At 37.5% G+C, this 13,309-nt stretch overlaps 1 protein-coding gene across 50 annotated transcripts in view; it reads right to left on the bottom strand.

Moving 5' to 3' along the window:
- sox6 (SRY-box transcription factor 6) overlaps positions 1–13,309 on the bottom strand; it is a 200,998-nt gene that overhangs the window by 126,546 nt on the left and 61,143 nt on the right. For 26 of the 50 annotated variants that reach the window (NM_001123009.3, XM_087259709.1, XM_087259733.1 and 23 more), the window contains 2 exons: positions 7,548–7,794; positions 587–797 (listed from right to left, as the gene is read on the bottom strand). In NM_001123009.3, coding sequence (NP_001116481.2) covers positions 587–797; positions 7,548–7,794 — 458 coding nt within the window. The remainder of the gene's footprint in view (positions 1–586; positions 798–7,547; positions 7,795–13,309) is intronic. The other 24 variants (XM_087259714.1, XM_087259740.1, XM_087259718.1 and 21 more) reach the window with 1 other exon arrangement.

The following is a 13,309-nucleotide window of genomic DNA, read 5'->3' as shown; positions in this document are numbered from 1 at the left end:
AATCAAATCCTTACACTATACATAAGTATTTTATATCATTTTATATCGTTCAAATTTAATTGCCAAATCCTTGGATACTTCTGAGCCCTAAACACATGGAAGAAAGAAAAAAAAATGCTTTCTTGGAGCTGTTTGAGTTGGTCTGTTGATGAATTTTGCGGCATGAATGCTGTCGTCTGTACTGAAGAATAAAAAGGTAATGTTCCTGGCGTCAGGTCGTGGCGTGTGTTTTATGGTCTGAGAGTTTGGTTTGGCATTGCCGGGAGACCACACTTAAGCTGAGGGGTAGTGCCACCCACTCTTTGTCACACTGGATCCAGTTCAGAACAAACTGGAAAACACAGCCACGTCAGTCCTCCCAGGTTAAACGACTGTGTGTATGCGTGTACAGTAGGGAAAAAAAAGATTGATTATGTAGAATAAGAAAGAAGACAGAGTTATACACTAGGAGAAATGAGGAAAACAGAGCGACCGAGAAGATCGATGCACGTCAAAAAAACGCTTCTCGCTTAGAGGAAAAGAGCACTCGCTCACATAACCGTACAGTAGATCCAAACACACGCAAACAAGCCGAAACCTTGCGTACCGTCTTGTTCTGTCTTTGTCATCTCCTCCAGTTTCTTCTGTTTCAGTGTGTCCACCACATCGGCCAGGCTTCCTTTGCGGCGTTCTGGCGTACCGAAGGCTGAGCTGCTCAGCAGGTCGCCACGCTCCCTGGCCCCCTCCTCTGGCTTGTGTGGAGAGGTAGAGTTATTCCGGAAGGAGTATAAGGAACATACTTTATTGCTGTCCGATTCCTGAAAAGAAAAAAAAACACAAGACTTTTTATTTATTTTTATATCTTAATTTTTTTTATACTGTCAAAGTATCATCAGTAAAATTGAGATTTAACATTTATAGAAGATTACAGATTATTCAATTACAAAGAAAGTTAAATGTTAAGACCAAACATGATCATGACAACCTGCTGTACTGTAGGTTAATTGGAATTATGAAAAGAAATGGCTGCAATTTAGCTTGCCAATGAAAGCAGATTAAAGGTGTTTGAACACACCTTTTTCATTGGCTTTGTGATTGTCAATCTTAAAGGAAAGTTGAGGATCATTCCATTATTAGGTGCTCCGATTATGCTTTTTATTATTACCCTTAACGCAGTGTGTTGCTGTTGTGAATTCAATTCAATTCCTCTTTATTTCTAAATCGCTTTTACAATGTAGATTGTGTCAAAGCAGCTTAACATAGGTGGAAACTGCTTCAGTCCATTTTTCATAGTTCCGTTTAGTTCAGTTCAGTGTAATGTAAATGTCAATATATGTGACTTTTAAAGGTCCAAAGGTAAAGGAAATTAAATTATTGTCTCTTTAATAATAAAAAAAACTTATTCTGGACTTCCAAAGATATTTATCAATAACAACTGATTTTCCTCTGTGATTTTCCTCTGTGATGCTCTGATCGATCGGCCGGAGATCAGTATTGGCCGATAATCTAATTTCATGACTCGATCGGTGCTCGCCAATCTGGCTGATCTCATGAACCGATCGCAAATGTTTGTTTATAGGTTTAGGCACGAGGCACGTGCGCACCTGTATATTATACATGAGCAGCAGAAGTAGATAAAATACCCCGCAAATCATGACAACGAGAGTGAATGAGCAAGAGAACAGATAGAGAGAGGCACAGTGATGTTCTAAGCATTGCATTGGTTGGGTTAAATGAAGAGCATTAAAGATATCTCCAGTGCCAATTTCTTGCCAATCTTGTGTGTTTTTAGGCTTTTTTACATATAAGAACTGACATTTCTGTGTTTTTTACTATGTTGCATGTTCACTAAAACCTGGCTGGAAATATTAGGTTTTTTATTAAAACTTGAATATATATTATTATAACTTTTTGTAATATACTAACTGCAATGGACAGTTAGTTGCATGTTCAATAAACATAGGCCTATTTCCATTTATAGGTGTGCATTTTAACTTCTTGAGCATCAAATATGTGCCCTAAACTTTTTTCTTTATCAAGACATGTTGGATTCTTCCATCATTTGCAATGTTGCTAAATTGCATTGTTTTTACTAATTATTTTGTTCAGTTTTATTTATTATTTTATGTAAAGCTGCTTCTGACCATGATATGTACACACTAAATGGTTATAAGGGGCATGTTTAAGGGATTAAATGCAGCATTCTTTTAGGTAAGTTAAGATCTTCTCTTAGGGTTCATACTTAAATAGGAAATGTGCTGTATGCATTATAAAGCTTAAAGCATCAGCATTGGTCCTCTGTATCACCTTGACAGAAATCGATACTCGGTATCTTCTTCAAAAATCTTAATCGAAGCATCTCTAATTATTAATTTTCTATTTTCAACTGTTCCTATTATGCATTTCAAACCTCAGCTTTTAAAAATAGCAATAAAAAGGAGACATAACAATTACAGAGCAGATGAATGGTGTTGAACGACTCCTTTCTCTTTACAATAGTCATCGCTGTAATTCCTTTGCAAAGGTTACGAGTGCGCGTTTGAGCTGAGCTTGAGCGCTGTGTAATTTGTTGGTTCTCGAGTGAGTGGCTGCTCCTCGCTGAACCCTCCAGGCCATCGTAAATCTGGGCCCTGTCTTGAGCTGCTGTTGTTTTGCGGTCCCACCTGTGTGTGGTTTAGTGGTTAACTGGGCTTCTGTCTGCAGCTGATAGTTCAGTGTTCCCTGAGCGAGTACACAGAGAGGGAAAACAGGAGAAGTGATCTGTTTGTCTGATCCTTCGCTGAATTTGGCGCACTACTGAGTGATTGTCAAGTGCAAAGGCACATTAGTGAGAGAAGAGGGAGAAAAAGCTGACAGGTGGATGTCTGGAGAGCAGGGCACTGACGGGCATTAGGGTGGTGCGATTATGTGGCAGCGTCACATTCAGTAACTAGATCGCATTAATCAACTGGCAGAGACTGAGAGTTCTGCTAACATACAGTTGAAGTCTCATTATTCGCACTTAATTATTCACCCCCCTTGTGAATTTATTTCCTTTTTTTAATATTTCACAAAATTATGTTTAACAGAGCAAGGAATTTTTTATAGTGTTTCCAATAATATTTTTTTCTACTGGAGTTAGATTTGAGTTTTATTTGTTTTATTTAGGCGAGAATAAAAGCAGTTTTTAATTTTTTAAAGACAATTTTAAGGTCAAAATTATTAGCCCCCTTAAGCAATATTTTTTTCAATTATCTATAGAGCAAACCATCATTATACAATGATTTGGCTAATTACCCTATCCTGCCTAATTAACCTAAACTGTAAAAAAAATCCATTATTTTACGTTTTTTTTCGTTAAATTACAGACATTTGTCGTAAAAAAAAACAGACGATAAATTACAGAAATTTACCGGAAAATAAAATTTAAGGAAATTTCTGTAATTTATTGTCCGCTATTTGAATGTAAACGTCTGTAATTTAAAGACTGTTATTTTAAACCCCAGCTGCCGGAATTATTTAAATAAATAAATAAAATAATATAACAGATTTTTTTTTACATTGTAGTTAAAGGCTGATTTATACTTTTGCATCAAGCGCACACGTATGGTCCGGTGCAGCATTCGTGCAGTCGCATAGCCCTCGCCGTGCGTGGCTGATGAGAATGTTGTCACGCACCTTTCAAAAAATGTAACTACACATCGCAACGACACAAGCAAGAGCAACACAAACAGCATGCAGAAGTATATATACACGGCTACACGCAAAGCATGTGGCGTGAGTCATGGCGATCACTCGACGCAAAAGTATAAATCAGCCTTAAGTGTTTAAATTGCACTTTAAGCAGAATGCTAGAGTATATTGAAAAATATCTAGTCAACTATAATGTACTCTAATCACGACAAAGATAAAAGAAATCATAAAAGAAGATAAAAGAAAACTTTGATGTTTAGAAATGTGTTGAAAAAAAAATCTTCTCTTCATTAAACACATAATTGGTGATTAAAATCCACAGGAGAGCTAATACTGTGATTCAGCATGGCTAATAATTCTGAATTCAACTGTACACATGAGGTTGAATTTACAAATGAGATCTATTAAATATACCATCTATTGAGCAACAAGATTACACCTGATATAAAGGACAGCAATCAAAAACCTAGATATAAATATCAGAACTATTTATCCCATTCTAACGATGTTTCTGTTATTAATATTAATCATTTATAGGGGAAAATATAATAAATTTATTCTGCAGAGATGCATTAAATCCATCAAAAGTGACAGCAAAGATATATAATGTTTCAAAAGACTTTTATTTCCAAATATGCAGTCCTTTTCTAACATTCTATTCATCTCATTATTAAGAAAAAAATGCCGTTTTCAAAAAAGAAAAAGAAATCAGTATTGATAAGAAGAAATGATTCTTGAGCATCCAATGGCTATATTATTTCGGTGACACTGAAGACTAAAGTAGTTTTTCTCTATGTTTGATCAAATAAAGGAAGCTTTTGACCTCAAATATTTGACAGATTAAACAAATAGACAATAGGGACGAAGTTTCTAATGATACATAGTCACCCGAAGGATATAAGAAATTGTCACAGTCAGAAATGTTTCCCACAGTTCCTTACAAGACTAATGGATAATTAAATTACATCATTTGCAAATCTATTGAAGAGATTATTAAATTACCTCTTCATTTACTCTCCCTCATGTGGTTCTAAACCTTTTTTAGCTTCTTTCTTCTGTTGAACAAGACGAAAATATTTTAGACCTATTAACTTTCATAGTAGAAGAAAAAATACTATGAGAGTCAATGGTTACTAGCATCCAGCATTTTTCAAAGTATCTTCTTTTGTATTCAACAGAAGAAATAAACTCAAATGAGCATTAAACAAGTAAAGGATGAAAATAAGATGACAGATTTTTAAAATTTGGATTGAGCTATCCCTTTAAATCTCCCAATCTGAATGAGAAAAACTTAAGCACTAAAATATTACCCTGGACACATAAATATTATCCATTGCAAACAGGCACTGTAGGTTTAGCAGGGCCACCAGCAGAAAAAACTCTCTCTTTCATCTTATACTCTTGTTCATCTTCTATTCACTGCATACCTCCAAAACTCATTTTCAGTGCTGTCATTCTTGTTTTTATGTTTGTACATATTTACCTTGTTTATATTTTATGCCACGGCATTCTGCACACCTGAATTGACATACCAGATCTTAATGCATGACTCAATATACACTACAAAGAATTTCTAATATATACGGTAAGAGTTTGCACATACCTCACATTGCATTTACATATTACAGACGCTTTTATCCAAAGTACAGTGAAGTATTTATAAGGTGAGAGTAGCAGAATACTACTGAAAAAAACAAAACAACCTCTCGCTCGACAACAGGATGTCCTGTTCATATTAAGACAAGTGAGCGCAAGTGAAGCGCTCACTGCAAATCAAACACAAGCAGCTGCACTTGAACATCAAATGAGCACAATTAACTTTTCATATGCTTTCCCTCATTATATCAAGAGGAAACCGAGAGATCATCCCGTGCACATCCAACCACAGCAGTTCGGTAACAATTCTTTGAAATGCCTTTCTAATTACACAATCACAAAAGCTCTCTGTAATGCAATTAAGAATCAGCAGCACCTGAACAGTGCATGAGATTTACATGTGAGGAAAAGACAGATTATATTATATTATATTATATTATATTATATTATACATATTATATTATATTATATTATATTATATTATATTATATTATATTATATTATATTATATTATAATATATTATAGTATATTATAATAATATAAATTTTTATTTTATAATAATATATATTATATTATTATAAAATAATTTAATATAATTATATAATTATATATTAATTTATATTATATTATATTATATTATATTATATTATATTATATTATATTATATTATATTATATTATATTATATTAATACTAAATTTTAATACTAACTTATATTTTCAAGACAAATTCTACATGAAGCAGTAAAATTGAGGAGGAATAATTTAGATTAAATGTAGAGGTCAGTATTTTATTTTTGTTTTATTTATTTATTTTTAATTATTTACTTATTGTATTTATGTATTGTTATAATTATTATTATTTTACTTTTGTGTGTATTGTTTGTATATTGTATCGTTAAATGTTCGCTGGAACAAATTTGTAAGTCATTTGTGCTAATATGCATAAAATTAAAACTTATATCAACAGTTGTCACTACTAACATTTATTTAGATAAAGAAAATGAAACAGAAATGAGCCGATTTATCAGATCATTTTTGTATGAGATTCATACTAAATATTTTTATAATAAACATCATAAGGTAATATTGATATATCTGACATTGCTATCTTTGCAAAAGCTTGTTCAGATAACAAAATCAGGCCACTGGCTAGCATCTGTCAGGCTATTTGGTGTGCTCCACACATCCATTCACTTTGGTTTCGCGTTGACAGCGGGTCACCTAATTCAACATGTTAAATCTACAGGTGTTTCCTTACATGCAGCCACAGAATGATGTGTGCAAGTGTAGCTTTTTGGCCAAAAAGCAATGTGCAACCGCAATGACTTTTATCTAGTTCTTTGACATCCACGTTGTATGCCTCAATCCTTAAAAAGATTACATTTGTGATTGTCATTTTCTATGTGATGCTGTCCATCACATACATTACATGTAGGTGTCTCTACACATGATGTGAAGTTTCCACCAATGGAATGCAAGCTAAAGAATAAGCACAAAGCATCTCATGAAAGATGAATATGTAAGCTAATTAAAGTGGGCTTTGGCATCTGCATGCTGACAGGCCAGGGGAGTCCAGACCTCAGGGGCCGGACTGAGTCACCTAACTCTGGGCCAGCAGCAGCAGCAGAGGGGTTCATAGAGAATTCCCTTTTACAAGCATCGAACAATAAGTGTCTGTCAGTCTTGTGTCTGGGCTCTATGCCTCACAGTCTAGAGAGACCACCACGGAGGAGCGGAGGGGGCTCCCTTAACTCCCTTGAATTCCCACTCCTAGTCCCGCTTTCTCATTGTCCCTCTATTTATAGATTCATAAAATCGCTCTGACGTGAAATGCAATTCAATACGTTGTTCTCCTGCACTTTTTACAGTGCGCGGGATCTCCAGGCACTTGTGGGGGACTTAAACTTCAAAGCCGAGTCCTTGGCAAATCACAAAGTCTTAAGTCGTCATTCAAAAGTGTTCCGCAGAGGCCTGCTCTGTTCTGCTTGTGTCCTTGGGTTGAGGATTCCTCTCTGCAGGAGTACAAGTGTGCATGTGTGTTGTTTAGAGAGAATAGAGGTGGGACACATCTGGAGATTTACTCCTGTTGTGCTTATGCCGTAAGATTGTGTCATGAGCTGAAAATATATGTGGCGTTCCAGATGAATCAACTTGACTAGACAGTTTTCACTCTTTGAATCCTGCCAACTATCTTTAATAATGTGATCTCTCATCTACACCTCATTAGAAATTAAAAAACACACATAGCGTGTGGTAGCACACGTAAATGAGCTAAGAAACGCTGGCAGTGGCACTCACCATGCGCTGCTGGGCTGACATCAGGCTGTCCCAGTCGGATTCGGGTGGCACGCTGCTGCTGATTGGCTGGAGCTCCTCCAGGGGAGGTTTGTTGTGGAGCAGATTGTGCAGGGGCAGCTGAGGGGCAACTAGCGACTCTGAGTTCTCCTCCTTCTCCCAGGGCATACGCTCCTGATTCACTCCATCCTCACCTCCATCAGGGGTCGAGGTAAATGGAGAGGTGGCTTGCTTGGAAGACATGATTCTGCTGGGAGAAGAGCAGAAAAAAACAGGCGTTTCTGATAACATGTTCACTTTGAGTGCAACAACATCATTCCATCTTGCAAATGTCAGACAGGAAATGCAGGAGCTCAGCTTTCATTCTCTATGAGCGCTCTCACATCACATATATATGAAGTTGGCTGCCGTTCTGAGCCTCTGCGCCACATCTAACCCCACGATTGGACCGGTATCAGAGCTGGGGAGATCCTATCAATGACTCTGAGCTCGGTGTGAGAGAAACGGCATGCACTGGGGTCCCTCTTAATCCTTTGTTTAATGTAAATGGACGTGCTGAGCTATGGCTGGAGAGCTGCCTGAGGCAGGCCCGATTCCCCCGCCCCATGCCTGATTACCCCGCTAAGAGGGTTACCATACCATATAACACGCTCTCATTAAAGAGCTAACCCTGCCACCAACCACAAAAAGAGCTGTGATGCTGAGACGCTGACACATAACGGGAGTTTGATCATTACATTCATATTGAGTCTATAAATGTGTCATTTTCCTTCGGTTTGTTGTAATTGAGCTTTTCTGCTTTTGCAATTGTGTTTCAGGAATATTTCGAGTAGGTTGCTGTGGCAGAAGGGAGATAAATTTGCAAAGTTTTATAGAGAACTTCCCATGTTACAAAATAGGCTTGGCTAATTCTTTTTTTTTCAAACAAAAGTCAATGTGACATATTTCATAAAATTGTCATATTGCATAAAATCAAGATTTCTTTATCCATAGCCACAAATTTGACTTCCAAGTGTTATTATGGTGGTGGATGGTGGATGAGGATTCCCCAATGTGTAAAGCGCTTTGAGTGTCTAGAAAAATGCTATATAAATGTAAGGAATTAAAATTAATATTATTATTATTATTATATTATGAAAAGAAAAAAAAGAAAAAAAAATACAAAAATACAAAAATAAATAAATAAATAAATGTATTAATTAAAACATTTTTATTTTTATGACAATGAATAAAATCGTTCCATATCTCTGACCCTATGATATTTAGAGTGCTGTTGGTGTAGTGTAAATTAAAGTTTCGGATAACTAAAGATACAGTAGTTGAAAGGATAGTAAGAAGGTTTGTTGGCTAATTCTCTCATTAGATCTGGTGCAGTCTCTTTTAGATCAACTGTTTAATTCAATTAGAAGGTTAAGTGATCATTTCCGTAGACAGAGTGATTTCAGTAATTGTTATAAAAAAATGAATAAATTAATCAATGTTCATTTTTTATAACAATTAATGAAATCACTCTATATCTCTAACTCTGTTCATGTAAATTACAGTTTGAGATAACAGAAGGTAGTTGAAAGGCTAATAGGAATGTTTGTTGGCTAATTCTCATCACATTAGATCCGATGCAGCCTGTTTTGGATCAACTGTCTAATACAATTAGCAGGTTAAGTGATAACTTCCTTAGATATAGAGTAATTTCATTAATTGTTACAAAAAAATAATGAATGAATGAATTAATGTTAATTTTCTATAACAATTCATTAAATCTCTCTATAGCTAAGGAAATTATCACTTAAACTGTTAATCAAATTAAGCAGTTGATCTAAAACTGGCTGCATTGGACCTAATGAGATTAGAATTAGCCAACAAACTTTCCTACTACCCTTTCCATTACCTTTAATTATCTGACAACATAATTGACACTACACTAGCACTCATAATGTCATAGAAGAATATAACTAAATTAAAGTGTTTATTACAACAATTAATGAAATCCTTCTACTGATAAGGAAATTAAAACCTAACCTCCTAATCAAATTAAGGGATTGATTAAATATCTGGAACTAATCTAATGAGTTGCGAATTGGCTGCCACACAACTTTTATTCACCTTTAATATGCCTGTCTTGAGAGAATCATTTACACTAGACAGCAAGAACACCAGAAAAGCCATCATACAAACGACTGTCTGCTGATCGTAGGGATGAGCATCGTTGTTTTGTCCGTAACGCCCAAAGACCACGAGACGCTGTGGCAGAGGAAGCCAAAACGCTGCCGCTAGCCACATTAGCCTGGACAAAGAGCATGGGCGTTGTAGGTCAAGGGCTGCAGGTGAGCTAATGTCCTTCTACTGCCCACTGAGACTGAGAGGAGATGAGAGAGAGGCAGGCTGGGTAATGAAGGCAGCCCAAGGTGCCTCCAGAACTCCATCTCCCAGCCCTGCCAAGTTTTCCAGCATGTGGCTCATCGTGGGACGAAAACAAATTTGACACCGGGAGAGATTATTTTAACACCAAACTGTGAGTTAATCTGTTCACGTGCGTGCGGCGGCCGTACACTCCGGCGCATGAGGGATGTGTGGGTTGCAATGGGCTGTCAGGCCCAATTGCTCTCAGGCCCTTTAAAGTATGACTACTTCATTTGAAGACATGCCATCAATTTGCACACATGGCTGAGCACTTAAGCCTCACACTCTCAATATGAGATCTTTAATACAGTTCAGTAAGGAAGCTTCAAAAAAAACAAAACTATAGTCTTAACCTAGCTGCAATAATATTAATTTTGTTATGCATACTTAAAATAAAATTAAAAAACATACAAAAATGACACAAACACCTCCATGAAGTCTTAGATGAGCTCTGCGGCAGCCAACAGAAGTGGACAATGGAAGTCAATGGAAGTTAATCAAGCGGGATACCGCAGCTGTGCAAACAAGCAAAGTCTGTTAGTTAGTGCAGAGAAAGGCACCAGAGACCCAGACCGATCCGCGCCCCTATTTTCTTAAGGCGAAACCGAGGCCTCAATTTTAATCAGCCAATAAATTGTTTCCTGTAATTATATCAAACAGAAAGTGATGTCTAAAATTGTAGAGCGTTAATTGAAAATCAAATGTATGAGGCAAAGTTCGAAAGGGGTAAGCGGCAGCAGCGACGGCTAGAGGAAGCAGCGAAAGCGCAGAAAAAGAGTACAAGAGAGAGGGATTTTTTATTCATGGATCCAAAGAGCCTGAGCTTCCAGCACAACAACCCCCACCTTCATCTTCAATGGACTGCGAGCGAAACAAAGCACTTCTTTTGTATTACACAGTAAATCAAGCGGTATTAGTTTACCTCTAAAATATTCAGTCTCTCAGGCCTTTCCCTTCAGTCTCCAGCCATCAGTCAAACTGCTGAGGCATGATAGAATGAGAGAGAGAGAGAGGCTGACTCCATCCTCCTGTAACATGTGTCTACAGCAATTTTACTCCAAAACGCAACAGATCTGAGCCAGGGCCCCGTAACAGTATTTGTCAGTTGGAGTTAATAATTCATTAGGAGAGCCGGGAGGGCGGCTCAGCCCATGAGCGCTGGGGTTCGTGAGTTTTGCCCCACAATCCCTCCCAACCATAACACCCTCCCGCCCCACTCACATCCACCCGGCTAATCTGCAGAATGGAACAATGTGGCTGGCGTTTAGCCGGAATAAAGGCCTGATTCCTAGATGGGTTTTTTTTTCCTTTAAGCACACTTCAGAATCATTTAATTCCTGCCTACAAGCCATAAAATAAAAACCAGAATGTGGCATATGACAGAGGAAAGGAAGCAGCCCCGACACCACCGTATTTCATCAAATTAAATGCTTCTTTTTTTACGCTGCAAGGATACAAACAGGGAGCCACCGCAGTGCTTCCTTTTATTCTTATTAATAATTCAATCTGTTTCTCCAGTAAATAAGTCCGATCCATTGGCCTTTGTGCATATTAAGCAGAGAATATATCAGCTAAGCCAGAGTGGCCTCATATGAATTCCTGTCAGTCCTCTCCCGCTCAGGCCTGATTACACAATAACAATGGACGGCTAACAAACCAAACCAATCAATAAGTGTAGGGCAGCACAGCTTGTCTTTTTGCAGGCAGAGAGAAAAGCCCCATATATAGCTGACAATATTGCAATACGTTTATGAGGATTAGGAGTTAAGTTCTCGGCATGAGTTCTCATGTAGCCTGGAATGCTTCGACTCATGAATTGTTGCCGCTGCTAACGTTTCATCACGCACTGACCTCTGTTTAATTGGTTAGTGGCATTAGAAGACACCCCGCGCTGGTGTTTCTTCAGGGGGTCTCATGACTGGGGGCCATGTGTCTTGGGATATCCACTTTCGCCCCGCTCTTCTGTGTCCCCCATGTCTTTCTGTTGCCCTTTTATAGACAATGGCGATAAGTAACTCCTGAGCTACGGTGTCACTACTGCCCCCTTTTCCTTCGGTCACCCCACACCCCTTGAAAACCACAGACCCCCTAAATCACCAGCCACTCCTGAAAGGAAATATTAGAAGGCCTCTTTTCGCTCCGGCACCACCACCCAGACCTATATGAAGAGAAATAATCAAATAAAAGAGGGTAAAACAAGAGGGCCATTGTTGAAGGAGCTAACGATGGGTGAGCAGAAAAATGGCAAAAGCTGCTTTATGACAGGGCTTCAAGTTTCCATGGATAACAGCACTCACACACACACTCGCATGAGTGAGTGTATGTTCATGCTTGAGCATACGCATGCACGCACGCTTCCAAAATACAGCCTCATAACTAGGCCCACACGGAATCTGTGCATGCAGAAATCTGCAGATTTCCACAGATTTTTAGCCCATCATTGAGTCTGTGTATTTACTTGTGTAAATTCATATTTACTCAGTTTTTAAATAAATTTTACCAATAAGATTGTGATAATAATAGTAATATCAAAATGTTCATATGATTTATTTACAATAAAGTTTGTAAAGTAATATTTTCTGTCTTTTAGTATAGAGGTTCCCAACAGGGGGTTCCGGCCCACAAGGGGGCTTCAGCGAGCTCTGTGGGGGGGGGGTCATGTCATTTTTATTTAGGAGATTAGAATTAGGAGAACGATCGTGTTGTCTTAGTTCATTTAATTCCCTGGCTTACCAAAAAATTGACAAATTTGTAGTTTGTCCTTTACAAAAAAGAAAGAGTCTGACTGATTTGCCTTCAGCAGCTAATAGTAATGACCCGAGCATATTGGACACAGGTGAGGAAGCTCCAAACATTTCAGGTCGCATCGCCAGCATTTCTGCAAATTAAATACCAAAAAAGTTGCCCGAACTTTGATTTTATTCTATTATCTCGAAGCAAAGAGTCTCTGACCCAGCCACAGTGCATTATCAGTGCCAAAGTTCTTGCTAACGAAAGCATGAGGCTGTCCAAAATACTAAGACGTTTGCAGACGACTCATCCCCAATATCGCAAAGTATACCCAATACAAACAGCCTACTAATGTTTTGCTGTTATATTTTACAGTAGGCTATTATTTGTGCATAAACATATAGATATAGTAATAAATATTCGGTTTGTTTGAAAACAACCTTTTTTTTGTCATACATACTACAATCTTATACAGGTATGTGCGATAAATTATTAAATGTAGAGGCCTTACAACATTTTCCAGCAGAAAAGGGGGTATTAGGCAAAAAAAAAAAAAAAAAGTTGTCAACCACCGTTTTAGTAGATACATTATATGAGAGACTTGCTTTGTTTACCAAATACGTGGGTCTAAATTG

The sequence above is a fragment of the Danio rerio genome, chromosome 7 (assembly GCF_052040795.2).
Source record: "Danio rerio strain M-AB ecotype USA chromosome 7, GRCz13ab, whole genome shotgun sequence".
Lineage (NCBI taxonomy): Eukaryota > Metazoa > Chordata > Actinopteri > Cypriniformes > Danionidae > Danio > Danio rerio.
Note: the sequence above shows the minus strand (reverse complement) of the source record. Positions and strands in the feature narration are given on the sequence as shown.